At 43.0% G+C, this 27,262-nt stretch overlaps 2 protein-coding genes across 5 annotated transcripts in view; one reads left to right on the forward strand and one right to left on the reverse strand.

The window, feature by feature from the left end:
- The window catches only part of marchf5 (membrane-associated ring finger (C3HC4) 5), a 64,240-nt gene extending 62,392 nt beyond the window's left edge, over positions 1 to 1,848 (forward strand). For both annotated transcript variants that reach the window (XM_020495013.2, XM_020495012.2), the window contains exon 6: positions 390 to 1,848. In XM_020495013.2, the coding sequence (XP_020350602.1) occupies positions 390 to 506 (117 nt within the window). In that variant the 3' untranslated portion in view covers positions 507 to 1,848. The remainder of the gene's footprint in view (positions 1 to 389) is intronic.
- A 2,514-nt stretch (positions 1,849 to 4,362) lies between these two features.
- Positions 4,363 to 27,262, reverse strand: part of LOC109899612 (insulin-degrading enzyme) — a 50,307-nt gene continuing 27,407 nt past the window's right edge. For 2 of the 3 annotated variants that reach the window (XM_031835851.1, XM_020495002.2), the window contains exons 12-25: positions 26,362 to 26,464; positions 22,207 to 22,329; positions 21,634 to 21,716; positions 21,204 to 21,348; positions 16,845 to 16,955; positions 16,398 to 16,518; positions 15,624 to 15,715; positions 14,881 to 14,992; positions 13,649 to 13,816; positions 11,249 to 11,521; positions 8,984 to 9,045; positions 5,662 to 5,734; positions 5,466 to 5,533; positions 4,363 to 5,376 (exon numbers count right to left, since the gene is read on the reverse strand). In XM_031835851.1, the coding sequence (XP_031691711.1) occupies positions 5,275 to 5,376; positions 5,466 to 5,533; positions 5,662 to 5,734; positions 8,984 to 9,045; positions 11,249 to 11,521; positions 13,649 to 13,816; positions 14,881 to 14,992; positions 15,624 to 15,715; positions 16,398 to 16,518; positions 16,845 to 16,955; positions 21,204 to 21,348; positions 21,634 to 21,716; positions 22,207 to 22,329; positions 26,362 to 26,464 (1,636 nt within the window). In that variant the 3' untranslated portion in view covers positions 4,363 to 5,274. Of the gene's footprint in view, positions 5,377 to 5,465; positions 5,534 to 5,661; positions 5,735 to 8,983; positions 9,046 to 11,248; positions 11,522 to 13,648; positions 13,817 to 14,880; positions 14,993 to 15,623; positions 15,716 to 16,397; positions 16,519 to 16,844; positions 16,956 to 20,542; positions 20,688 to 21,203; positions 21,349 to 21,633; positions 21,717 to 22,206; positions 22,330 to 26,361; positions 26,465 to 27,262 lie in introns of all 3 variants that reach the window. The other variant, XM_020494999.2, reaches the window with a different exon arrangement.

Genomic DNA, 27,262 nt, shown 5'->3' on the forward strand with positions numbered 1-27,262 from the left:
CAAACCGGTGCGCCTGGAACCTACTACCATACCCCTGTTCAAAGGCACTTCAAATGTTTTGCCTTTCCCATTTACCCTCTGAGTGGCACACATACAATACATGTCTCAAGGTTTACAAATCCTTCTTTAACCTGTCTCCTCCCTTTTCATCTACACTGATTTGAGGTGGATTTAACAAGTGACGTCAATAAGAGATCATAGCTTTCACCTGGTCCGTCTGTCACGGAAAGAGCAGCTGTTCCTAATGTTTTGTACAATCAGTGTATCTTGTGTAGCAAATAGAAAAACCAGACAGAGCAGCAAGATAAATGATTTGACGCATGAGCCGAGTGTTGGTGACCCCTCTTTGGCACTCTGCTTACCCTTAGTTATTTTTGTCCTGTCTGCAGGGTGGGATTGCGTTTGTGGCCGTCAAGGGAGCGTTCAAGGTGTACTTCAAACAGCAGCAGTACCAGAGGCAAGCCCACCGCAAGATCCTCAACTTTACCGAGGCAGAGGAGGCCTGAGAAAGGGGCATGGACAGACCGACATATTGATACACAGGGGGAGTGGACGGAGCATGATGGTGAACTCTGAGCAGGAACACTGTCGGACAGACAGATTGACGGACTTAGGGATCATTGGCGCCCCCCCCAAACTCTTACACCTCTCTAAGTAGCCTCACCTCGTTCTGTTTCTGCTCTTTAGGGAGTCATCGTCGTATGCGGCTGACATTCGTGCTGTATGATTATCACCATGTTCTATTTAGTTTTTAAAACATTCAAAGGAGAAGAGACGAGACAAGAACACTGATACAGACATGCGTGCGTGCAAACACACACACTGAGTGTGCTCATGTATATTCCACACAGGAGCTCTTTTTTTTGTTGTGGAATGTGACTTGTAACTGCTATTTTGCTGTAGCAATTTTTGTTTGTTTTAATCAAGTAACCAGTGCTTGCTGTACTTTAAAAAGATACATCTGGGGCACATGTAATTATTAGACAGGAAAGTTTTATAAATCATTGTCTTAGTTAATTTTGCAGTTTTGAAATTTGCCAATGAGGAATATTGTTTCCCTGTATTGAATGTGTTTTAAGATAAATTTTTAAAAATTATCACTAAAGGATGATTATTTGAATGGGAAATAACTTTTTACCTGCTCCTGTTGCCACGTTTCCATTGGTAAATATCCCTAGACTGATAATACATACTCTCAATTATTTAGAAGCACAGTACAAACATAAGTGTGATTGTCTGTACATACATTCATTGCACAATATGTATCAGCTAAAACATTCAAGGGTATTTTTTTGTTGTCAAATGCCTAGAAGTGTTGTCATTAGTTCTGTTTGTAGCTGATTTTGTGTAATTGTCTTCTACTCATGAGATGACAGAGAATGTGATGTGCAAGCCTGCAATGTGGAGGTGGGTGGATGATATAGACCTGACACGTGCCGCATTACCTTCTAAATGAGAGCATAAAATGACATGTCCACTGAATAAAGGTGAGATTTGTCTCATCTTTTAACCCAAATCGCATATTCCGCCACATAATAACCCATTCTGTAACTACTCTTCTACAAGTGCGGTATAACCAGTATACTGTACATTACGTGTGTGAAAAAGGCATGCCATAAACCAATCATTTGAATATGTAATATTATTGTGCACATATCTTTTAGCTGTGCCTGGTAGACAGACATGCTCCAATAATCTGCTGTGGTCAGCTCAGCTTTTACATTAACTCTAAAGAAAACATTATGCCAAAAGTGACATTGAAGTTATTAATTGTGTTGTACAGACATTGTTTCTCAATTTATAGTTTCGTGGTGGATTGTGAATAAATGTATTTTTTCAAACCTTGAAGTGGATGTGTTCATGCTAAAATCCAGGGGCCTCGTTAATAGAACGGATTTACGATCAATTTTGATCTTCCACATGGTTTTCTGCATAAATCAGATTTAAGTTATTTAGAAAACCTTACTGTGATGTGGAAATGATCTTCTCTACTTAAAGTCTAGACTTGACATAAGTAATTTACCTGCTGGTTATGTAGGGGTGTTGCTGTTTGGGACCCATAAGCGTCCAAGCCTGTGGTGAACATTGCACTAGCTTTATGAACAATTTGTTAGGAATGATCAATTAAAAGTGTGAGGAATTAATTGCCAGACGCAAGGTGTTTTGAATTAAAAACGGGATGCGATGTTCTATAAATAGTGTGTCAAATTAGAAAAAAAAGTAAACATGCCTGTTCTTGCGTTATTGGAAAACATTGAAAACCATGCTTTAGAAGGGAGAGTTTTCAGAGACCGGAATTACTTTTTTGCGCATGATGATCCATGGTTTATAAATCGTTATCGTCTCCCAATAAATGTTAGATTTGTGCGCAGATTTAGCCCCTAATCTGGAAAGGAAGATACTCTGTCATCATGCTATACCCGTATCTGTCCAAGTACTGTCCACTCTGGGATTCCTCGCTACTGGGAACATTCCAGGGGGAAATGAGTGACAGTTCGTGGATATCACAGCCATCATTCAGCCGCATCCTGCCACAAGTGATCTCATCTTCCAAAAAGTTTGCTTTTCTCTTTTGGTCCATTCCTGACTAAACCCTCATTTGTGCTAGCATTCTATAAGGGGAAATCACTGATTGTAAATGAATTTGAGATTTATAGATCACCGGTGCGTAAATAACAAATGGGCTTCTTACAACCTGCTAAAGTTTTTTATGCTCAGTATCTTTTATGAATCAAACGTAAGCACACCGTCGGAAGTGATCTTACGACTAAGTTCAAGTATAAATATAAAAATGTTATATACATTGTAGGACTGATTCAATCCAAATTTCATAAACATGAACAAGGGGCTAATATGGCTCAAAAACAGCTTGAATTAATCACCATTTCATAGTATATGGGTGAAAGACAAGTCTATATTACTTTAGCATAGTGTGTTCTTCTGAGGCAGTCATATTTGGGATACATATCCTGCATTGACTGGCAAGTCGATATCTTTAACTATTTGTTCCAGTATAGTCATTTATTAAACACACAGGAGGAAATAAAAACTAAACGTTTCAGCATTACTGAGCCATGAACATGTCTGCACCAACCAATCAGCCAATTGACAGCAGTTTCAAATCTAATTTTATTTGTCACAGGTGACCGCTTACCTACAACTGAGTCTCCCAGAAACTCTTTCCATTAGGACAGTTTCAAATGATCAGGCTGGTATTCATTAGGGCACACCATTTGAAAACAAGCGTTTCTTATCTGACAAGTTCAGGTAGTCCCTTCTGGTTTCAGTAATTTCAGTCAAATGAATAGTACCCAGTTTCTCAAAGTGAACCCACATCTAGTTATTCCCTTAGAGTCTGTACTGATTACTTATCATCCATCCTTTAAAACAATGCAGCATTAAGTTAACATTACAGTTTATTGATAGGCCTGAGGACGTAAGGGAGATCACATAAACCTGATATTTGCTGTATTATATTGGTTGGCGCCAGCTTGACTTCGCAAAGCTTGTTAACACCTGAGAGACCAGGCTATGCTTTACACAGACATGGCAATGACATGACTCCAATCCACACAGAAAACAGACAGTTCCGCTTTTCAATATCAATGTGTCCGTTTTTAGGCTGGATGAGAGCAAGGACCCGAGAACGCAGTGCAGTGTCCCCCTTCTACATAACAGTACCGAGACCATATGTTTAAATCCACACTGCTCTCCAATTCAGAAGAGTTTATTGCTTAGTGAGAAGTGCATATTGAGAAACAGGCCTGACTATAACTTCACCCTCCATACATGGGCCTCTTTTGAACCCCTACAGCCAAAACATGATGATTTAAAAAGGGGTTTCTGAGAAAATACTAGACTGAAAATCAGTTTACCCCACCAGACATTCTAAAACAGTCCTATTTAACGTTTTTCTGAAGGACAGCATCCCCACTGAGCACAGATGTCAATTCCAGGTTGGTTCAATGTTATTTTCATTGAAATGACATGGAAACAAAGCTGATCCAACCAGTGTGTGCCCAGTGGGTCTTTAAGCGTGCCGCCACAATCCTGTTCCAAGTCTGACCCACAGAGACAAAGTGCAGTTGGCTGACTGTCAAACTCCACACACATACTGCTGTGCTGTGCATCCAGCTGAATGCACCAGCTATAGAGTTAAATCTCTATTGCTCCAGCTTTGTAAGATCTTCACTGCCAGAGAATGACCAATCGCCACCCCCCTTTCAAAGTCACAAGCTAAGTCTCAAAATGGAGAAAGATGGGGGGGCTATGCAAGAAATCAGTAGTCAAACACAATTAAAATAACAATGTTATTTAAGTAATATAAGCTATAAAACTAATTTATGACCCGAAACAATTAAATACAGACATTTAAAATGTTTATTTTTCTTCAATTTCAAATAAAAGCAGAAAGCAAAAGATTGAGGTACCCTGAGATGATGCTCAGATAATACAACCCTGTGGAAAACACTAGTTTTAAAAGAAAAAGTTTCATGAACATGCCTCTCCACCAAATAAGCAGTTTTAAAACAACTCCTCAAAGGGCCCCGACATTTTACTAGTTTAAATAAGAAAGTCAGATCTCAAAACTTGTACATTATGGATTAAAACAGAAACATTTCCATAAGGCTGATATAATTGTTTTTGCCATAAAACAGAAATGGTCTAAAATCGTGTGTTGCACAGTCATTATTTAAACACAAAGTGTCTTCGTGACAACAATTCGGCCAGTTGTCACCGTGCCGACGCATCGCACAAGTACATAAGAGAAATGTATGTGTCCAGCGTGTTTGAAATTAAACGTGCACCCTTGCAGAGCTAACCACCTACTTCAACAGCTTCACAACACCATAATCATTAACTAACTGTTTATTCTCACCACAGCAGCATGTCCTTGTGGCTAAGCTGAATAAAAACACTTCCATCATGAAGTATCAAGGGGTACTTGTACTGGTTTACAGGGTTCTGGCCTTGAGGTTCTTTAAGTCAGTACTATTCCTCTACAAACATTCTATACAATGTCGGGAATGTGTGTTGGTGGGGTTTTCGATGAGACTAAAACAAAAATGAGTTTGTGTGTGACCTCTATTATCACACTGAGCTATGATGAGAACCACAGCTAAGTTGTATGAATCACACGCATTTCCAAGCACCTCTAGTGGCCTCTCCAGTTTACACACACGTCAGATGAGTGTGTTCCAGACTCCAGTTACCACAGGGGGGCAGAGAGGGACAGAGAAGGGTCCCCCAGCAACCACCCATGCTGCTTGGTCCTCACAGTTTGGCAGCCATGAAGTTGATGTGAGTGAATGGCTTGGCCAGGGGAAAGAGGGGCAGGCTCCTCTTGAACTCTGTCATGTCCTGCACCAACGTAGGCTGCAGAGAGAGAGAGATGGACAGGTCAGTATGTTACACACCAACACTGCTGTGCTAATGGAACACAGAGAAAGGTGAATACACATTACCTGTGGCAGGGATGGGGCAGGGGCCAGATTGACATCATTCTGGGCAGGGAACTCTCCCACGACGGGGCCTAAACAAAAAGACAGACATTTCAACATAACTGATAAAACCGTCAAAATCAAAATATTCACACTAACAAACCAATTTAAATGTATATCCTCCAACCCAAAAACTCTCCATCACTAGTACAAAACTCACAGGAGTCCATCTCCCTAGACAGGACGTGTACAGACATCTTGTGCCTCTTTGGTGCGTCCACCGCCAACAGATCCTGCAAAGGACAGGATTTTGATAGACACAGAGAAAAGAGACAGATCATTTAATAGTAGCCTTTATTTAGTTCACTGTCCTAGAAAAATTAATTACAGTGTTTCCCCTATCTTAATTCAGCAGCGGCACCCCACTGCTGCTAAATAGTTCCTGCCCCTCCCAAAAATATATATTTTTAAATAACTAATGGTTATTTATAACAAATGTTTCTGCCGAGAAGCACTTTAAGGGATAGTGAGAGATTTTGGCAAGTCAGCACTTTTCATACCCAGAGTCAGATAAACTCATGAATACCATTGTTATAGTTGTGTGTAGTTTGAAGTTGCTAATTACTAACTAGCGTTAGCGCCATGATGAGGTCTATGGTAACAGCTAGCATGCTCGTTGTGATAACTTCCTTCAAACGATACGCAGACATAAAAATGGTATCTATGAGAAAGTAGAAAAAGGTTCATTTCCTAAATCTCACAATATCTCTTTAAGATCACAATTTGTAGCATACAGAGTGAGCAGTGGCATGAATGAGAGCCACGAGCAATTGTGACTCATCTCCCGACAGTGCATCAGTTATATTTTTCAGTTACACACTCAGAACCCCCAATTAGAAATGTATTACACAATGAAAACATTCTGCATGGGGCCTGTGCTGCTTTTGCTGACGTAGAAATATGGGAAGCCTTTCATTGCCTCTATCCTTGGCACCCTTATCCTCTTGAAACGCACAACACCCTGGCAGTGACGCAACCCCTCATTATGACTGTTATTATTCCACGAACACAGCGCACCGTGTCAGTGTCACCGCCACAGCTTTGAATAGAACCAGTACGTACGTAAGATCAAGGGAGACAATCAAGTTTAGTACTATATCACTTGACACAAAATAATCATGGCCCCTAACCCTGCATAATGGACCCTATTCCAACTAAACTACTGAAAGAGCTGCATCCTGTGCTTGGCCCTCCTATGTCGAACATAATAAACGGCTCTCTATCCACCGGATGTGTACCAAACTCACTAAAAGTGGCAGTAATAAAGCCTCTCTTGAAAAAGCCAAACCTTGACCCAGAAAATATAAAAACCTTTATTTTATTTATTTATTTTTAAAATCGGCCTATATCGAATCTCCCATTCCTTTAAAAAGATTATTGTAAAAGCTGTTGCGCAGCAACTCACTGCCTTCCCGAAGACAATGTATACGAAACGCTTCAGTCTGGTTTTAGACCCAGTCATAGCACTGAGACTGCACTTGTGAAGGTGGTAAATGACCTTTAAATGGCGTCTACCCGAGGCTCTGCATCTGTCCTCGTGCTCCTAGACCTTAGTGCTGCTTTTGATACCATTGATCACCACATTCTTTTGGAGAGATTGGAAACCCAAATTGGTCTACACGGAAAAGTTGTGTCGGAAAGATATCAGTTTGTCTCTGTGGATGGTTTGTCCTCTGACAAATCAACTGTCAACAGTGTTCCTCAAGGCTCCGTTTTAGGACCACTATTGTTTTCACTACATATTTTACCTCTTGGTGATGTCATTCGAAAACATAATGTTAACTTTCACTGCTATGCGGATGACACACAGCTGTACATTTCAATGAAACATGGTGAAGCCCCAAAATTGCCCTCGCTGGAAGCCTGTGTTTCAGACATAAGGAAGTGGATGGCAGCAAATGTTCTACTTTTAAACTCGGACAAAACAGAGATGTTTGTTCTAGGTCCCAAGAAACAAAGAGATCTTCCGTTGAATCTGACAATCTTGATGGTTGTACAGTCGTCTCAAATAAAACTGAAGGACCTCTGTGTTACTCCGGACCCTGACCTCTCTTTTGACAAACATATCAAGACTGTTTCAAGGACAGATTTTTCCATCTACGTAACATTGCAAAAATGATGCAGAAATATTTATCCATGCTTTTGTCACTTCAGGTTAGACTTTCTGGCTAAAGCACTAAATAAACTTCAGTTAGTGCTAAACACGGCTGCCAGAATGTTGACTTGAACCCCAAAATTTGAGCATATTACTCCAGTGCTAGCCTCTCCACACTGGCTTCCTGTTAAGGCTAGGGCTGATTAAGGTTTTACTGCTAACCTACAAAGCATTTACATGGGCTTGCTCCTACCCATCTTTCCGAGTTGGTCCTGCCGTACATACCTACACGTACACTACGGTCACAAGATGCAGGCCTCCTTACGGTCCCTAGAATTTCTAAGCAAACAGCTGGAGGCAGGGCTTTCTCCTATAGAGCTCCATTTTTATGGAATGGTCTGCCTACCCATGTGAGACGCAGACTCGATCTCAACCTTTAAGTCTTTATTGAAGATTCATCTCTTCAGTAGGTCCTATGATTGAGTGTAGTCTGGCCCAGGAGTGTGAAGGTGAACGGAAAGGCACTGGCGCAATGTACCGCCCTTGCTGTCTCTGCCTGGCCGGTCCCCCTCTCTCCACTGGGATTCTTTGCCACTAAACCTATTACAGGAGCTGAGTCACTGGCACTCTTCCATGCCGTCCCTAGGCGGGGTGCGTCACTGACGTGATCTTCCTGTCCGGGTTGGCGCCACCCCTTGGGTTGTGCAGTGGCGGAGATCTTTGTGGGCTATACTCGGCCTTGTCTCAGGTTGGTAAGTTGGTGGTTGAAGATATCCCTCTAGTGGTGTGGGGGCTGTGCTTTGGCAAAGTGGGTGGGGTTATATCCTGCAAGTTTGTTTGGTTGGTACTCACTCACTCAAAGCCAACTGACATTTACTCTTGAGGTGCTGACCTGTTGCACCCTCGACAACCACTGTTATTATTATTTGACCCTGCTGGTCATCTATGAACATTTTGGCCATGTTCTGTTATAATATCCACCCGGCACAGCCAGAAGAGGACTGGCCACCGCTCAGCCTGGTTCCTCTCTAGGTTCTGGCCTTTCTAGTGAGTTTTTCCTAGCCACCGTGCTTCTACACTTGCATTGCTTGCTGTTTGGGGTTTTAGGCTGGGTTTCTGTACAGCACTTTGACATCAGCTGATGTAAGAAGGGCTTTATAAATACATTTGATTGATTGAAGAGTGGTGGAGGGGAATAAATAAAACAGGGTGCCATCTTTCAGTTGCACGCACATGGGCACACATACTCTTTACCATAGGACTCAATTGGTGTAAGAAAACAGCAGGCACCTCGTATCCATCTCCATGGCAACCGCTTGTGTGAGAAAGTATGACTTTACCTGAAATGTAAGTGGTATGCAATGCAAAGGGAGAGAGCGCTACTCACCCGGTAGAACTGCATGATGTTTTCTTTAGTCAACGTCTTCAGGTAGGACACCTCAATGTTATCTAGAAAACAGAAAACACTTAGACTAACAGTGGATGATTTGAGATATCGCTACAGATTAGACCTAAACAGGGGGGACTGTTTTGTATGTGTGCATGAACGTAGAACAGAACTAGAGGCAAAGTTCCTGCATATTCATCACCAGAAGAATAACATGTAATAAATACACTGCTCAAGAAAATAAAGGGAACACTAAAATAACACATCCTAGATCTGAATGAATGAAATATTCTTATTAAATACTTTTTTCTTTACATAGTTGAATGTGCTGACAACAAAAATCGCACAAAAATGACCAATGGAAATCAAATTTATCAACCCATGGAGGTCTGGATTTGGAGTCACACTCAAAATTAAAGTGGAAAACTGATGAGGTGGCGGATGGTCTCCTGAGGGATCTTCTCCCAGACCCGGACTAAAGCATCCGCCAACTCCTGGACAGTCTGATGCAACGTGGCGCTGGTGGATGGAGTGAGACATGATGTCCCAGATGTGCTCAATTGGATTCAGGTCTGGGGAACAGGCGGGCCAGTCCATAGCATCAATGCCTTCCTCTTGCAGGAACTGCTGACACACTCCAGCCACATGAGATCTAGCATGGTCTTGCATTAAGAGGACCCCAGGGCCAACCGCACCAGCATATGGCATCATAAGGGGTCTGAGGATCTCATCTCAGTACCTAATGGCAGTCAGGCTACCTCTGGCGAGCACATGGAGGGCTGTGCGGCCCCCCAAAGAAATGCCACCCTACACCATGACTGACCCACCGCCAAACCGGTCATGCTGGAGGATGTTGCAGGCAGCAGAACGTTCTCCACAGCGTCTCCAGACTGTCACGTCTGTCACATGTGCTCAGTGTGAACCTGCTTTCATCTGTGAAGAGCACAGGGCGCCTGTGGCGAATTTGCCAATCTTGGTGTTCTCTGGCAAATGCCAAACGTCCTGCACGGTGTTGGGCTGTAAGCACAACCCCCACCTGTGGACGTCGGGCCCTCATACCACCCTAATGGAGTCTGTTTCTGACCGTTTGAGCAGACACATGCACATTTGTGGCCTGCTGGAGGTCATTTTGCAGGGCTCTGGCAGTGCTATTCCTGCTCCTCCTTGCACAAAGGCGGAAGTAGCGGTCCTGCTGCTGGGTTGTTGCCCTCCTACGGCCTCCTCCACCTCTCCTGATGTACTGGCCTGTCTCCTGGTAGCGCCTCCATGCTCTGGACACTACGCTGACAGACACAGCAAACCTTCTTGCCACAGCTCGCATTGATGTGCCATCCTGGATGAGCTGCACTACCTGAGCCACTTGTGTGGGTTGTAGACTCCGTCTCATGCTACCACTAGAGTGAAAGCACCGCCAGCATTAAAAAGTGACCAAAACATCAGCCAGGAAGCATAGGAACTGAGAAGTGGTCTGGTCACCACCTGCAGAATCACTCCTTTATTGGGGGTTTCTTGCTAAATGCCTATAATTTCCACCTGTTGTCTATTCCATTTGCACAACAGCATGTGAAATGTATTGTCAATCAGTGTTGCTTCCTAAGTGGACAGTTTGATTTCACAGAAGTGTGATTGACTTGGAGTTATGTTTTGTTGTTTAAGTGTTCCCTTTATTTATTTTTTGAGCAGTGTAGTTTAACTCTTAAATAAGAATTCCTGTTACATCTATATAAAAAGCTTCCGTAAGGTGCAACACAATAGCTCTACATCATCACCAGCCACACTGATCTGGCTGTACAATGTTCCACTATTGACTAGGCTCCACTTCCTATCAATTTCTTGGTGTGCAGACTGTTGCGGCTCAGTCTCCCATCCCTCCAACAATGAAAACATGGTTATCATCACCCTCTACTTGGAACGCACAGGGGTTTACGGCAAATTTCCAGCAAATCAGCCCATAACAGCACTCAGGTCTGCTCGGGGTGCTGATTATTCTGGGGCCTAATCAATGCTAATTGGTGCAGCAGGTAGCTCTGAGGTGGCAACAACCTTCACCTCGAAGATCTTCCAGAATATCAATAGTCTGATAACTTCATCTCACTCAAAACACCTTTTCAGATAACAAGGCCTCCTAGCAGTGTCAGGAGGAATATCCATTTAGTTGACAGTAACTCAAACTCCCCACAGCTTTCACTTGGGAAAAAAACATCTTAGGCCTCCAGCTCAGGTAACGGTGTGCGCGTTGCTCAATGAGCGTCTATGCATGCTCACCTCTGTCGAAGTTGTACTGCTGGGAGATGATCTCCCCCCAGTACTTGGCACACTCGGCGGCCAGCTTCTTGGGCTTGTCCAGGCGGCGGATGGCCAGGGCCTGGATGTGTTTCTGGAAGGCCTCATCGTTCATTTCCTCCACAGACTTCTCTGTGGCTTTTAGGAAAGCCTCGACCCGGCTCTCTAGGTAGTGGGGAGCCTTCTCCGACTGGATGATGAAGCGCAGGCCCTGGACCCCGTTAGCGCGCCGCGGACCGCTAAACACTATGTACCCTGAGGAGTGAGCAAAGTAAAAGTCAGGAAAAATGCACTGTGAATTCTGGAACATGTCTTTATAGGTGTTTAACTGCATGTACAGGTAAAGGAAACACTTCAGTATATGAGGGATACAAAGTATATTGAAAGCGGGTGCTTCCACACAGGTGTGGTTCCTGAGTTAATTTAGCAATTAACATCCACGTTTCCCATTATTTTGGCTTCCATGGCTAGAAGAGATCTTAGTGACTTTGAAAGAGGGATCTCAAACAAGCAAAAGGGGTTAAAAGGGTGTGTGTGTGTGAGAGAGAGTCACCAGTTCTCCATCCAATTGAACACTTTGGAGCAGCGCCTGAGAGAGCATTTTCTACCACCATTAATACATTTCTCGGGGAAGAACGGCGTCGCATCCCTCCAACAGAGTTCCAGAACCGTGTAGAATCTATGCCAGGGCGCATTGAATATGTTCTGGCGGATCGTGGTGGCCCAACGCTCTATTAAGACACTTTGTTGTGCCTTGGTGTTTCCTTTATTTTGGCAGTTACCTATATGTACAGTGCATTCAGAAAGTATTCAGACCCTTTGACCTTTTGTTACATTACAGCCTTATTCTAAAACGGATTAAATCGATTTTTGCCTCATCAATCTACACAGAATACCGCATAATGACAAAGCAAAAACATGTTTTTAGAAATGTTAGCAATTTTTTTATACAAAACTGAAATATCACATTTACATAAGTATTCAGACCCTTCACTCAGTACTTTGTTGAAGAACCTTTGGCAGCAATTACAGTTTAGAGTATTCTTGGATATTACGCTACAAGCTTGGCACAACTGTATTTGGGGAATTTCTCCCATTCTTCTCTGCAGATCTTAAGCTCTGTCAGGTTGGATGTGGAGCGTCGCTGCACAGCTATTTTCAGGTCTCGATCTGGTTCAAGTCTTGGCTCTGGCTGGGCCACTCAGAGACTTGTCCCGAAGCCACTTCTGATTTGTCTTGGCTGTGTGCTTAGGGTCGTTATCGTGTTGGAAGGTGAACCTTCGGCCCAGTCTGAGGTTCTGAATGCCCTGGTGCAGGTTTTCATCAAGGATCTCTCTGTACTTTGCCCTGTTCATCTTTCCCTCAATCCTGAAGTCTCAGAGTCCCTGCCACTGAAAAACATTCCCACAGAATGATGCTGCCACCGCCACCACCATACTTCACCATAGGGATGGTATTGGCCAGGTGATGAGCTCGACGCTAGGCTTTCAGGCCAAAGAGTTCAATCTTGGTTTCATCAGACCAGAGAATCTTGTTTCTCATCATCGGAGAGTCCTTTAGGTGCCTTTTGGCAAACTTCAAGCGGGCTGTCATGTGTCTTTTACTGAGGAAAGGCTTCCTTCTGGCCGCTCTACCATAAAGGCCTGATTGGTGGAGTGCTGCAGAGACAGTTGTCCTGGAAGGTTCTCCCATCTCCGCAAAAGGAACTCTGGAGCTGTCAGAGTGACCATCAGGTTCTTGTCACCTCCCTGACCAAGGAACTTCTCCCCCGATTGCCTAGTTTGGCAGGCCGGCCAGCTCTCGGAAGAGTCTTGGTGACTCCAAACGTCTTCCATTTAAGAATGGAGGCCACTGTGTTCTTGGGAACCTTCAATGCGGCAGCCATTTTTAGGTACCCTTCACCAGATCTCTGCCTCGACACAATTCTGTCTCGGAGCGCTATAGACAATTCCTTCAACCTCATGGCTTGGTTTTTGCTCTGACATGCACTGTCAACTGTGGGACCTTGATTTGGAAAGGCACACAACTGTCTATACATGTTCAATCAATTGAATTTACCACAGTTGGACTTCCAAGTTGTAGAAACATCAAGGATGAGTAATGGAAACAAGATGCACCTCAATTTTGAGTCTCATAGCAAAGGATTTGAATACTTATGTAAATAAGGTATGCTTTTAATAAGGCTGTAACATAAAATGTGGAAAAATTCAAGGGGTCTGAATACTTTCCGAATGCACTGTATACGGTTCCTTTTTCACAGCAAGGTTTTGAGTTTGAGTGTGTTTAAGTACTTTACGATGGACATTTCCAAGGGAGGTCCATTCCCCACTGCCTTCCTGGACTGGTCTCCACTGGTGTGAGAGAGAGCATGCGTGGTCGTACCCAACTGTTCCTTGGTGCGCAGTGTGTTGAAGCAGGGCTCAGAGATGATCTGACAGAAGAGCTCCAGCAGCATGTTGTCGTGGGTTGTCTGCATGTCTGTCTGGTAGTAGATCTCTATGCCACAGTTGTTGTGCACCTCGTTCCTCTGCTGGTACACATACCAACCACCTGGAAGGCACAGACAGCATCTTATTCATTAAGGCACAATGGAAAATGTTTTGCAACGGAAAAGGAAAACAAGTGTTTGTTATTGGACAAGTTGTCCAGGTTGTCGCTCCCAGTTTGTCACTTTGGTGCTTAATAAATACATGACCCAGGGCTTACACGCAATGTAGTTGCAGCATCACAATCTTCAAAAAAACACATTCACCAAACATCCAATACAGAAGTCATGGGCCTCAAACAGCTAACCCTAATGCAAAGTGTAAAACGCTACATGCATGACGTGGCAACCATTGAGGCTTAAAAAAAAGCATTTAGGAATAAGCAACGACCTCGCCGGTTGATGAATCACCGGCTTAACTGTAAATATGCAATTACTAAAGAACATATTTGGACAGAGAGATTTAAAAGGCATCGTACAGGAAAGTTATATATAGAGTTCATCTAGAGGACATTGATGACACGCCAGTCTCCAGACAGGAGAGACTGAGCCAAAATCTCACTCCTTTGCTGAGTAAAAGCTTTTCACTGGCACTCAAAATCCCATAAGATGAGTGGAAGCAAGCAAGCAGTAGAAGTATATGTCTGAAAGTTCTAAACTTGTTCAAAACATTTCTGTTGGGAAGCTATAGATTGTGATTCTGTCCCCGACTGGCGTCCGGAAGGATCCAGGCCCGAAACAAATCCCTCAGCAGGACACAGGATGTTTCCAGATGGCCCAGACAGCCCTGCTTTCTTCTTCCCCATGCTCAAGTTACCTAATGTCATCAGGAAAAGTGTGGCACAGGTGTGTTGTTGTGCGGTGTCTTGTGTAGGGTGTGTAAAAGGTTAAGGGAGGGGGGAAAAAGTGGGTGTATTGTATTTCCCAGTGATGTCCATTTCCCCTTGTTAAGTGAGCCTTTCCCCCTAGGACATTGGAGGGTCATTGACACCGAGGTGTTACACAAGCACAGGTCCTGATGTAGGCCAGACTGTTGGGTAAGAAACCTTCAGCAGGGTCACCATGGGGACGGGCATGACTGGCAGGTACAAGAGGGTGAAGGGAGTGATGGACAGGGCACTTGACCTACCATCTGGCACCTGCACCTCCCTGTAGCGAATCAACTGGCTCGGTAAGAGGGGCTTGGTGTGGGCTTGATTCATAAGCGTGTCCTCAACCATCTGCATCATGCCTAGAGCAGACTGGCGAAAGGGAGAAAAAATAAACGTGAGAGGGGTGCAAATGATATAAATCAGTGTATTAATCCACCTTCAAAATGTGTTAAGATTCCTCTTATCATCCGCATCGCTCGTTTCCCACATCTTCTAGGGTAAATAGCAGATGCCCATCTATAGGGCCTGCCACTGAATCGTAAACAACACTGCTACAATATTCTGTCCATGCAGTACAAGCTCCATCTAAGGTAATAGGAGCCCTGCAGAGCACGGTGAGTCTTCATAGTGATGAAGTGGACCATTGCCCCCGCTGGTGCATCCAATTCCCTCTCCACTAGACTGTGACACCTCTCCACTGGGCATCATTATCAGAGATAAGGGTGACTGTTCATGGACAGCTGGGATCTTATATAAAGTCTGTGATTTGATCTGAGGATCTTATCAGGGTTTGACGGTGTGTGACGGTTCTGTGACAAGGATTCCACTTAAAACCTATAAAGGAGTGGAGAGGCTGACTTTATAAGCAGTTATAGAACCGATCCACATTCTACACATATAATATCTGTGTGTGTGTGCACGCGCATCTGTCTTTGTCTGCCTGTAACGAACAAAATAATACAACAGTCTGTCCACACGAAGGTAGCAACATCAAACAAACCTCCTTGGTGATGTTGCCATGGAGAAGGGTCTCAATGTGTAACCGTGACAATAGTTGAGGTATAAAGGCCTTGAGGCGGGGGAGAGTGACATCTAGAAGACACATTCAGATGGAAGCAATCAGAGTTATCATAATCAGGCTAGAACAGAATCAAAAGCATTGCAGTCATGTGGACTGCCACCACATAGGGCAGAAATGCACACACACACACACGAGCTTGGAGACCTGCAGAAAACACACTTCCTCTCTGCGTAGGTTGGTCCATCTGAATTCACACATCGTCTGACCCAGATTCATTCAGTTAGTGATGAGAGGTGATGGATGAGCAGCCAGGGTAACTGGGAAAGGAAAGGGAGGACAGAGCAGTAGCCTGTCTAAAAACCAGGCACAGGGTACTGAGGATGGAGACCCAGAGAAGGGGAACAGGGGCACCAAATCAACACATAGGCACTAGGGTAGGTGAAATAGGGACAAGTTTATTTGAGGTAATAAATGAGAACAGGTTGCATTGCACTGTACCCAGACAGAAAGTTAACTGAGCCTCAAGTGATACACAGGACATCTGTCGAGGCTCCATCGAGAAAACATAATATACTGAACAGTACAGACAGTACATCTGCTCCCCTTCCTCCGGTGAGACTTTCACTGCGGAGAAATGACTGCAGCTCAGGGAGGAGCTCAAAAACTGGCTCAGGGTTCAAATGAGAGGCAGAGAGATAGGAAGGGAGTGTGTGTGCGCACGCTTGTGTGTGTTTGTGTGAGAGAATGGCTCACCGTCCAGGGCCTCCTTGAGCTCATCTTTGGTCCAGGCCACCTCTGTCATCAGCAGACGCAGGTAGTACATGGCATGCTGATGGGGTTGCTCTGCCCGGAAGTTGTTCAGTGACCTCATATACTGGAGGAAGGGTCAAGGGCAACCAGGGGTCAAAATTCAGTCATATGAAGAGTCAAACACAATATTATTATAATTTGGTAAGTGCTTATATGTCCCATTTCACACAAGTCTGTATTATTAGGCATGTGTGAATAGTTTTTTGCATATCCCACTCTCCCTGAGACTGCTAGGCTAACTGCCGCCCATATGAAGGTAGCTCTGGTGTGCCATGGGGTCAAACACAATATCACAAAATAAAAAAACTTTTGATCTGATATAATGGGTAATATCATAGCCTGAGTACGTGTGTGTGGGTGGGTGTGGGGGGGGTTGGATGCTTAGCTTACCGCTTCCTTGATGATGTCAAAGCGTTTCTCGTCAATCTCAAAGTTGGCCATCTTCTCAATGATCTTCTTCAGCAGGATGTGCTGCTTGTCATTGTAGCCCTTCACTGAGAGCTGTGGGAAGGAGACGAAAGGAAAAGGGCGAGAGTGAAAATGTAGGCATAATGTGAGTGTCAAAGCACCTGTAGGAAACCGTGAAATGTGTGGATGAGTAAGCTAAAAATAAAACTAAAAGACAGCAATGTGTCAGACCACCCTCTCAAACCTCCAGTCCTGCCCTGGCCCATCCTCTGTCTAAGACACGTCAACCTCATTCCACAGAGGGACGAGTGTCTGCGAGTTTTCGCTCCTCCCTTGTACTTGATTAATCAAGGTCACTAATTAGTAAGGAACTACCTACCCTCACCTGCTTGTCTAGGATGTACCTGAGCTCAATTTCAAGTCTCATAGCAACAGGTCTGAATACTTATGTAAATAAGGTATTTCAGATATTTCATATTTAATAAATTAGCACAAAAAAAAGTGTGCTTTTTCATTATTGTGGCTATTGTGTGTAGATTGACGAGGAAAAAATGCATTTAATCCATTTTAGAAAAAGGCTGTAACGTAACAAAATGTGGAAAAAGTATGAATACTTTCCGGAATGCACTGTATATTAGTAGACTATATGTAAAGACCAGATTCAATTGAGAATAGTCTGATGGGTGAGAATATTATCAAGCATATTTGTTTGTCAAATTTGTGAACGAGAGTTATGAAGTGTGTGCAGGCCGCGCAAGAAACAGCAGCGGGCTTGCATTTCATGCAACTTTTTTCACAATCATCATTAGAGTCGCATCATGCAGCCTTAGACATAGCGCGGGAAGTATGGGTGATGAAGCACCCCCTGAACCCAACCCCCCAAAAATCATAATAGTAAAAAAAATCTCTTAAAAGAAGTGCACTGGGCCTTTACGACAGATATAGATGTCTGTAGCGCAGGCAGCACAAACATCTTCCAACTGCGATGGCCTTAGAATGTATTCGAAATCAAAACATATGGCCTAACGTTTGTATCAGAACTAAAGTTACTCAAATAACTCAAATTGGGCATATAGGAGGACCTGTTTGTTCTCTTGGTTAATCGCTCAACACAGAACAGCCGCATTGTTTGGGAAAAAATATCCTTTCCATTTTATTCAACTACGTTCAATTGTATTGTCCTTGCTATAAAATAATCCCACGGGAATTCTAAGCAGATCTTGGGCTGCTAAATGAATTAGTGTAGCCCACAGCCATAGCAGGGCCTACATTAAGGACGACTCCTTAATGTAGTACTATATCTATTCTGTTCTTCTGAAATAGGCTACATTTTCTTCATATCGTGTTTCTTTAGACCTGCCCGAAATAAATAAAATGGTTTTATTGTGACGTTTAGGCTATATTAAATAGATTTATTAGACAAGCCACATCAGTGGCTTGTGTGTGTAACCCGGAGATGCGAAACATGTTTATGTTAACAGTCAACTACCGCAAGTCCGTCAGATATTTGCATGACAATCGCCGGCCGACAAAATGTAATGACCACCACATCCTTATGGGTCTGTAGTGACCTACTCAACTCGTCCCTCAAGGTCTACACGGCAAGCATTGTGCAGTACAATCTACTGCAAATGCATTTCCCTTTATTCATCTAGCTCAGTGACAAGCTACCAATAACCGATGCAAGTGAGTGGTTGTGTGTGTGCATGCGACTGTAGTGTGTCAAACTGTGCGTGATCGGAGCCCGGTCAAGGTTACATGAAACTCGGCTGTGCATCCTCCAAACCTTCTGGCCCCTTCATGAACCCGCAATAGCCTCAGGCTGCAGCGTTTTGCTCTCGGAAAAAATCACCTTCTCCCTCCCCTTCTCACTCTCCCTGACACACACATACTGACACCAGTTAACTCTAATCACTTCCAACATCATTACCCTTGACGAGCCCCCAGCCAGTTTGTGCTGACTCAACTCTATTACTCCCGGAGCTTGGAAGAACTAATATATAGGAGGAAAAACACCCCATCCATACAGTTAGCAAGGCATGTGTGATTGGCTGGAATGTAGAAAGCATTATTTCCTAAGTATATAGCATCAACCCATGAGTGATTAGCCTATATAACATGTATAATCCTGTTCTTAAGTAGTCTTATTTTGACATCACATAGCAGTAGTGAGTAAGACCGCTTTATTCTGCACACAAGCTATTATTTCACAGAGGTGGGCCTAGTTTGGATGTTAGGCAAACGTCAGTCGTGAAATTAGTCAGTTGCTTAAGTTAGAGGGAAACCAAAAGCACCACAAACCAAAGCTACAGATGAGCCGTGAAAAGACAAGCACATTGGGAATCTTGATTCGCAATTTCACAGACGCATACCAAAACCTCATTCCAATACTAACCTCTGAAAATAGTGTTGAGGGCAAATTTTAAAATAAAATCTTGCGAATGCTATTATCTATGTGTACAATGCCAGCTCCAGTCTAACTTGCTTTTGGAATCATGAGTCAGCAGAATTTCACAGTACCTATACATTTGTCAGAGGATAAGCAATGTTTGGCTTTATTCCTTTATGACTTGTGAAGGAGACACTGTTCTACTATCTGGCTGATATTGACAGCAAATGAGTTTCAAACTGGCTGCTAACAATGCATTAAAATAAACTAAACGAAATGTGAAAGAATGTATGAAGTTCTATCTGGGTGTATTAGTTGTGGTGTGTTTTGGGAGTGATTCGGTGAAATCAACAAGGCCAAACATGTGTCTTTCAAGACAGGCAGTCTGCTGACAAGGTCTGGATTCAAATATGAACTCTTATCAGTTGAATTTAGTCCATGTTGTCAGAGACGTATTTGATGAATGGAAAGTTAATATTCAACTTCATATCAGTTAAACGGCATGCCTTGAGGACTAGATGTGGCTATCCTTGCAGTGAAACCACAAGTGGGCACATAGACAGGACATAGGAAGTAGTGATGTGCAGTCGACAAAATATAATTTATTTTTAACATCTTTTTACTGACTCAAGACTCGTTCATTTTAGTTGTTAGTTTATCAATGGACACAGCTTTGTAGAACCAAAACATACACAGTCTGCATCAGCTCAACAAACTCCTTCGGAGGGCGGCTGCAGTTCGTGAACGATATTGTGCTGCTCTCTCGCGGTAGTCAAGCAATTGCATTCCGCCAAAAGTGGATGACAATCTAGTCCGGTTGCGGTCACAAATAGACCTTTTCAAAAAAGATAAGTAATTGTATTTGTATGCCTAGTAAGCAACAAAATGTACATTCTTAGAAGTACACTTGTATATGAAAGTCCCAGTCACCAATGAAAGCTCCAAGAAGCCCCCTATGGCGAACAAGTTGGGGGAACTGCATGCTCTGGGCATTACTGAATCAAATGAATCAAATTATAAAGAGTTGTTCTTTTCACTGAATGAGTTGAAAAGACCAGAGTCAGTAAAAAGAGTTGAACTTCCCACCACTAATAGGAAGGGAGGCTCTAGTACCTCCCCATCTTCCTACACAGACAGACTAACATACAAACACACACACACACACACACAAAAAGAGGACGTAGATAGAGGGGAACGGTAAAGCCAGTCCTGCACACTCAAAGCTTCAAGCTGGCGCCCTCCCTCGTCCCCCTAGCCATTAGGGGGGCAGACAGACGGACGCTGTACTTACGAGGATGGCATTCATCCCTGAGGCTATGCCATAGACCAACCCGGCAAGGCGGGCTGCATATGTATACTCTTTTAAATCATCCTTCAATAACCTGAGAAACAGGTAGGTCATGTTGCAGTGCAGGGGGTCTGAGTATAGGTAGCGGCTAACAAAAAAATAAATAAAAAGACAAACAAAAAGAAGACATGAGTGTTGGGTGGGGGAGGTGGGATGAGGTTGTCAAAAAAGGACAGAGAGCAGGGTGAGGAAACTGATAAAGAAGAGTATGTATATGCAGCCTCGCGACCGGCCTTTCTGTCCACCAAGGAGGGACGGAGTACTTTGTCGCTAAAGGCCACTACTTCTAGTGTGGACGCATCTTGAGGTGTCCATTTCCCATTCCTTTGTATAAGAGTTTTGATAGAAAAATACTGTTCCTCTTTCTGACAGGGAACTACTTCACCAACTGACAATTTACGTACAAATCCAAAACAGTGCCAGTACGAACGGGGAAACCGACAACTCTAGCGTTTCCGACGAGGTGATTTTGAGAGAGGGAGGGGGAAAGAAAAGATGAAGAGGATGTTGCAGCCAGGGCTGACACAAAGGCCCAGGTTGAGGGAGGAACGGGTGGGTTTGGGCTCGCGGCAACGTGAGGGCGATGGGAAATTATAATACTTACATACATCCCATAGATGGTATTTTGGAGGTCATAGTTCAAGCCTGCAAGCTCGGCTGCATATGCATACTCGTTGAGGGAGTCTTTGAGGAGCTCCAGGTACAAATAGGCCATGTTACAATGTATGGGGTCCACATACGCAAACGGGCTGTAGAGAAAATGGCAGTGGTGAATGACAGTAGCTACAACGCCACAGTTAGAATTCTCCCTCCAATTTGCTCTCCTTGAAAAACAGTTAGTGTTGCCTTCATTCAAAATTAGGGATCGGCAGGACAAGTGGGGTTCCATGGGGTTCCTCGTAATATGAATTCAAACTGCAGTATTTGAATACTATAACTACAATAGGTTGTATGCGGAAAACAAGACAAAAGTTTAATCACATTACATATCACATCATCTCATACACTTCAATGGCTGTGGTTTGTCTACCAACCTGAAGAACTCAAAGTTCAGGCATGCCTTTGGTAGGAAAAACTTGTCATCCTGCTTGAACCACACCTTGCTCATAGCAGTGTCCTAGAAAGAAAAAAAAACATGGTAAGATGAGCATTAGCAGCAGGTGCCATTGATAAGAAAAGGCTTGAAAAAGGTTGGGCAGTCTGATATCATATACTTGCTTTGAAAAGAGATCGATCAAACCTCTACTACTGCCTTTGTACTTTATTGGGGTGAACAGCAGCCCAAAATTAAATACAGAAGCTTAGCTCAAAAGAGTTGTTCCACAAGAGACTCCAAATCGGTCAGCAGTAGTTACCACCACACACATCCTCCGATCTGAACACCGTAACAACGACAGTTGACTAAATTCGGAACATTAACTTCAGTCACCATTTCCACATTACCATATGAAAGCATATGAACAGAGTCAGACACTTGAAACATGCAGCGACGTGTTCAGGTCTGTCGGCTTCTTGGCGAATGAAGTGACAACACTTTGATAATGCAACATCCCGCCATTTGACATTTTAGTAATTTAGCAGATACTCTTATCCAGAGCGAGGCTTACCTTGATTAGAGTTGGGGCGGAGGGAGAGTCTTTCTCCAGAGGGTAGATATCAAAGTTGGTAGGAATGAACTCGTTCTTCATGGGTAGCTTGAACTTGCCATTGAAGTCGGCGTTTCCCCATTTCTGAAACACACAGACGAGTTAGCGAGTCCTCCTTGCTCAGTCAAGGGTTAGGTATGGAGTTTATTGATAGGTGACTAAAGGCTTCTGCACACCTATCCAACTACAGCCAATGAACTATAGATGATGCAATGGGTAGTTCTTCTCCAGACCAACTGCCCATGACAGATTCTACATGACACCGGACCAACTATATCCAGTGATGACCAAAGGGATTACACACGAGGCTTTGACAGTATACTGTGTATACGCAGGTATTTTGAAAAAGTCAAATTTCAATTAAAACGCAGTCTCAAATAGTTGCCTGTTCCTTTTAAATAGTCAGGCAACAGCACACATTTCAGAAAATAGACACCAGGTCTAAATGAATTGTTCACGAGGTTAAATGGTTTGATTTGTTAAATTAAATATTTCAGTAATGACAAATTGCAATCATCCGTTTAGCGTCAGTAAGAAAACTGCTAGCAGCTGTGAACTGCTAACTAACCAGCACACAAAAAAAACTAACAGTAAACTTCGGTAGTACAGACACACAGAAAGTTGGCTGATTGCCCTCTAGTGGCAAAATAAAGAACTGCAGGAAATGTAGTCAATGAGAAGAAGAATTATTCTGTCAAGCAAGTTTTTTTTTACCCCGAAATAGAGGCACACTTAGACAAAAGAAACATGACAGTAACCATGTTTCCCTCCAACCCTTTCATGCGGCTGAATTATCTGACACATGAAAAGTCACTACTGGGCTGATGGAAACAGGAAACGCCGGTACAATTTTCTAATAACCAACAGACAATGTTTGTTCGACGATGTGATCATGGTGTGTCGGTAAAATAATTATGCAAGAAATGGCTACAGATTAAATAAATAAATGAACTTCACAGGGTGGTGAATGTGCAAGGTGATGAGCTTGATGCTCTTTTCCAATAAAAAACAAGGGTCTTATTCTGGTGACATGATGATCGATGCTTGGCTCCCGTTTGACAAACAAAAATGATATTAATTGTAAAATATAGGTAGCCTTGGCACTTGTGCACATATATAGGTAGGTAGCCAAGGCTAGAGTGGACACATTTGCTATAACGCAACAGTTCGTGACAAAACCATCAGTAGAGTTAAAAATGCGATTGAAATCCATTTAAATATTTCCATTTCGGTACATGGGATTTTAACCACAAAAGTTATTTTTAAGTGCACTACGTCATCACAGCCTTTTATCTGCAATAAGTGAGTTTGATGGAAACATCTTTGGTGGGAAAATGTGGTTTATGCAGATTTTTGAATATTTGCATGAAAATCTGTCTAATGTGTATATGACAGTGCAGGAAATTAAGAAATTTATTAAAATGCTGGAAGTGAATGATGGAATAAAACCGTTAACTATGCAATGAGCAAAAGCTGTGGGCATTAAGGATCACTGACAAATAGAATAGTCTCTAATAAGCACCTGTTGTTTTCAGTGACTTAAGCAAATGAATGCCTGAGCTATTATTTGAAGTTTTACAGCACACATGGTATAATTTTCAATACCGTCAAGCTTATTTTAAAGTAATTATCTATAGGTTACGAGATAACTGATCGCGTTCTTAATTACAAGTCACATTTTTCATTACGAAGCTTACCGTCGTTCACCAGAACAGTTGAGCCAGTCACGTATTGTTTTGTTCACAAAAGAGAGCTAGCTTCATGAGTCAGCATAAGTTGATCAAGTTACAATAGATACATAGATACAATAAATATTAAGGTTAATCTGCGTCTAAATTGTACTGAATACTCTCCAGCTGTGGTTCAATTGAGCAAAGTGGCTAACTTGTTTCTGCTGTTGAGCCTTACAACTCCCCGTCCTGGTTCAATATCCCTGCTGTCTAATATTTGCTTTGTGCGTGCAGCAAACAGAGTAGACTTTTGAAATGCAGTGCATTCAGAAAGTTCACAGCCTCGAGTCTTCTTGGGTATGACGCTACAAGCTTGGCACACCTGTATTTGGGGAGTTTATCCCATTCTTCTATGCAAATCCTCTCAAGCTCTGTCAGTGGATAGGGAGCGTCGCTGCACAGCTATTTTCAGGCCTCTCCAGGCGTATGTAAATAATGTATTTCAGATTTATTTATTTTTTATTCCGCAATGTCTTAAAACATGTTTTCGCTTTGTGTGTAGATTGAGGACTTTATTATTTTTTTCGTATCCATTTTAGAATAAGGCTGTAACCTAACAAAATGTGGAAAAAAGTCAAGGGGTCTGAATACTTTCCGATAGCATTGTACAACTTTGAGCTGGATTGTCTGTCTTTGTAAATATACTGAAAAAAATATAAATGCAACAATTTTACTAACTATAGATAGATATCAGTCAACTGAAATAAATTAGGCCCTAATCTATGAATTTCACCACTGGGCAGGGGCGCAGCCATGGGTGGGTCTAGCTCCCAAGTGAGTGGGCTTCTGCCCTCCTAGGCACACCCAAGGCTGCACCCCGAGCCACTGTAGAGCCAGGCCCAGTCAATCAGAATTAGTTTTTCCCCACAGACAGTAATACTCCTCCGTTTCATCAGCTGTCTGGGTAGCTGGTCTCAGATGATCCCACCGGTGAAAAAGCCAGATGTGGAGGTCCTGGGCTGCGTGGTTAAATGTGGTCTGCGGTTGAGGCCGGTTAGAAGTACTGCCAAATTCTCTAAAATTGTGTTTGAGGCGGCTTATCGTAGAGAAATGAACATCAAATTCTCTGGCAACAGCTCTGGTGGACATTCCTGCAGTCAGCATGCCAATTGCACGCTCCCTCAACATTTGAGACATCTTGTGGCATTGTGTGACAAAACGGCACATTTTAGAGGGGCCTTATTGTTCCCAGCACAAGGTGCACCTTGGTAATGATCATGCTGTTCAATCAGCTCTATGATATGCCACTCTTGTCAGGTGGATGGATTTTCTTGGCAATGGAAAAATGCTCACTAATAGGGATGCAAACAAATTTGTGCACAAAATTGAGAGAAATTAGCCTTTTGTGCGTATGGAACATTTCTGGGACCTTTATTTCAGCTCATGATACATGGGACCAACACTTTACTTGTTACGTTTATATTTTTGTTCAGTGTAGTTCGCTTGTGGTCATTAGCATTTAGCTAGCATCCGCTATGGGAATTCTCTAGTACTTTGTTAGCATTCTGGTAGACATTATTTGGGATTTTCTTTAGTTTGAAAACAAAAAGCAACACCTTGTGACCTATGATGTTAACGCCATATACCCTGTTATGGCACAAGGACAGAATAAAAAGGTGTGAAAATCTGGATACTGCTCAATCCTAAAACACACCAGGCAGATTCTTTAAAAAAACATCCCTAGACTGTTGGGTTGGCTGTGGTTAGATAGTTGTGTGGAAACCTTTAGGAGAAAGACACCACTAAAAGGTCATGAAATGTACAGCGTTGGCTTTGGGAGTATTAAAGCCTTCCACAAAAGCTTTTTCTGCTTTTGGAACCTCATAAGGTCAGGGGAGTTTGTGGCCCTGGGAATTGTTTCAGAAAGGTGAATTGAGAACATTCGCAGTGCTAGTGTCAGTCTGCCTGCAAATGGATTTTTCCAAAACATCTTACATTTCCATCCTAAAGCTGCTTTTACACTGAATAGAAAAAAAGTCAGCAAACTCTTGAGCAAACATCTGCAGCTTTAAACATCATTCACCACTGGGATGTTGACTGTGGATCAATAGCATCTTACCCATAAGCCATTTGTTTTCTTACTCATGGTATGATAAACCTTAGATTATGTTGGAATGTGTGACAGCAAGTGGATGGATTGAAGATTCCTTCAAGCATTGCCAGTGGGCGATTTACAAAGATGCCCAGTAGGGTAAATCTTAGATCTGGCCTTATTTCATTGTGCCCCCATTTCCTTTCCTGCACCGAAGGAGAAGGTCTGAAGGGAGGTACATCTGATCTCCGACAACGCATGATGAGAGGACGTGTGAAATCAAGGAAAGGCCTTTAGCATCACCCACAGGGTGATGAGTATATGGAAAAGCTGTCGAGTTTGAATGCGTCTCACCTTGAGGATCTCTTCAGATATGGGCTCCTGTTTGTAGTGAGTCCCGTACCATTCCTCCGTCTTGTCCGTCTGCCCTTCGAACGACTTTGAGACAACTGCGACTCTGCAGATGGGAGGACAGAGGACAACCCACGTCAGACCGGTTAGGAGTTATACACAATTCATTTTCCCTGAGCAGCTGGCGCTAGATACTTAGCTGCCCTTACGACTCAACTGTATAATAACACTGGGTATAGGAGGTTCGGGAGGCTCCAGGCAATTACAATTTGTAGGGTCAATGTGATTAAAACAGATAAGTGGTGCAGATAGCCAGCCAATGTGATAACTACAAAAGTCACATTTCTCAAATAAAATGTGTGGTTGCTTCAACTGTATAAAAGCATTTGAAATGGTAGCGGAAGAAGTTGTAGTAGTTTTTACTGGAGTAGCTGTAGTGGTGGTGACTGTAGAAATGGTAGCATTGATTCTAGCAGTATCAGAAGAAGTAATCATAGTAGAAGTAGGGACTTTAGTATTAGTAGTGACTGAAGTGGAGAAGCAGCGATTGTGGTGGTAGTAAAACGGCAGAATGTGTTATTGAACTCCCCCAGTGTTTAAGTTAAAACCGTTCCTGAAAGTTCTCTGGCAGTTAATTCAACAGTGGAAAATTTAGATGAATGTTGAGGTAAATCTGCCATGAAAATGACTGTAAACAGAGTGTGTAATGAGAGATTTAGATTTACCGTACATGATTTTATGGTTAATGACATGACTTAATGGATCCACTACTAGCCTAATGATTGTGTAACAACATGTATGACCTTGGTTGGTTGTTATTCAAGTCTACTCAGTTGATGTTCAGCATCAGCAAGACCCACTTGTTGATGCTTATTTATAATACCCTCTTAGGCCTCACACCCCC

The sequence above is a fragment of the Oncorhynchus kisutch genome, linkage group LG11, assembly GCF_002021735.2.
Source record: "Oncorhynchus kisutch isolate 150728-3 linkage group LG11, Okis_V2, whole genome shotgun sequence".
NCBI classification, from domain to species: domain Eukaryota; kingdom Metazoa; phylum Chordata; class Actinopteri; order Salmoniformes; family Salmonidae; genus Oncorhynchus; species Oncorhynchus kisutch.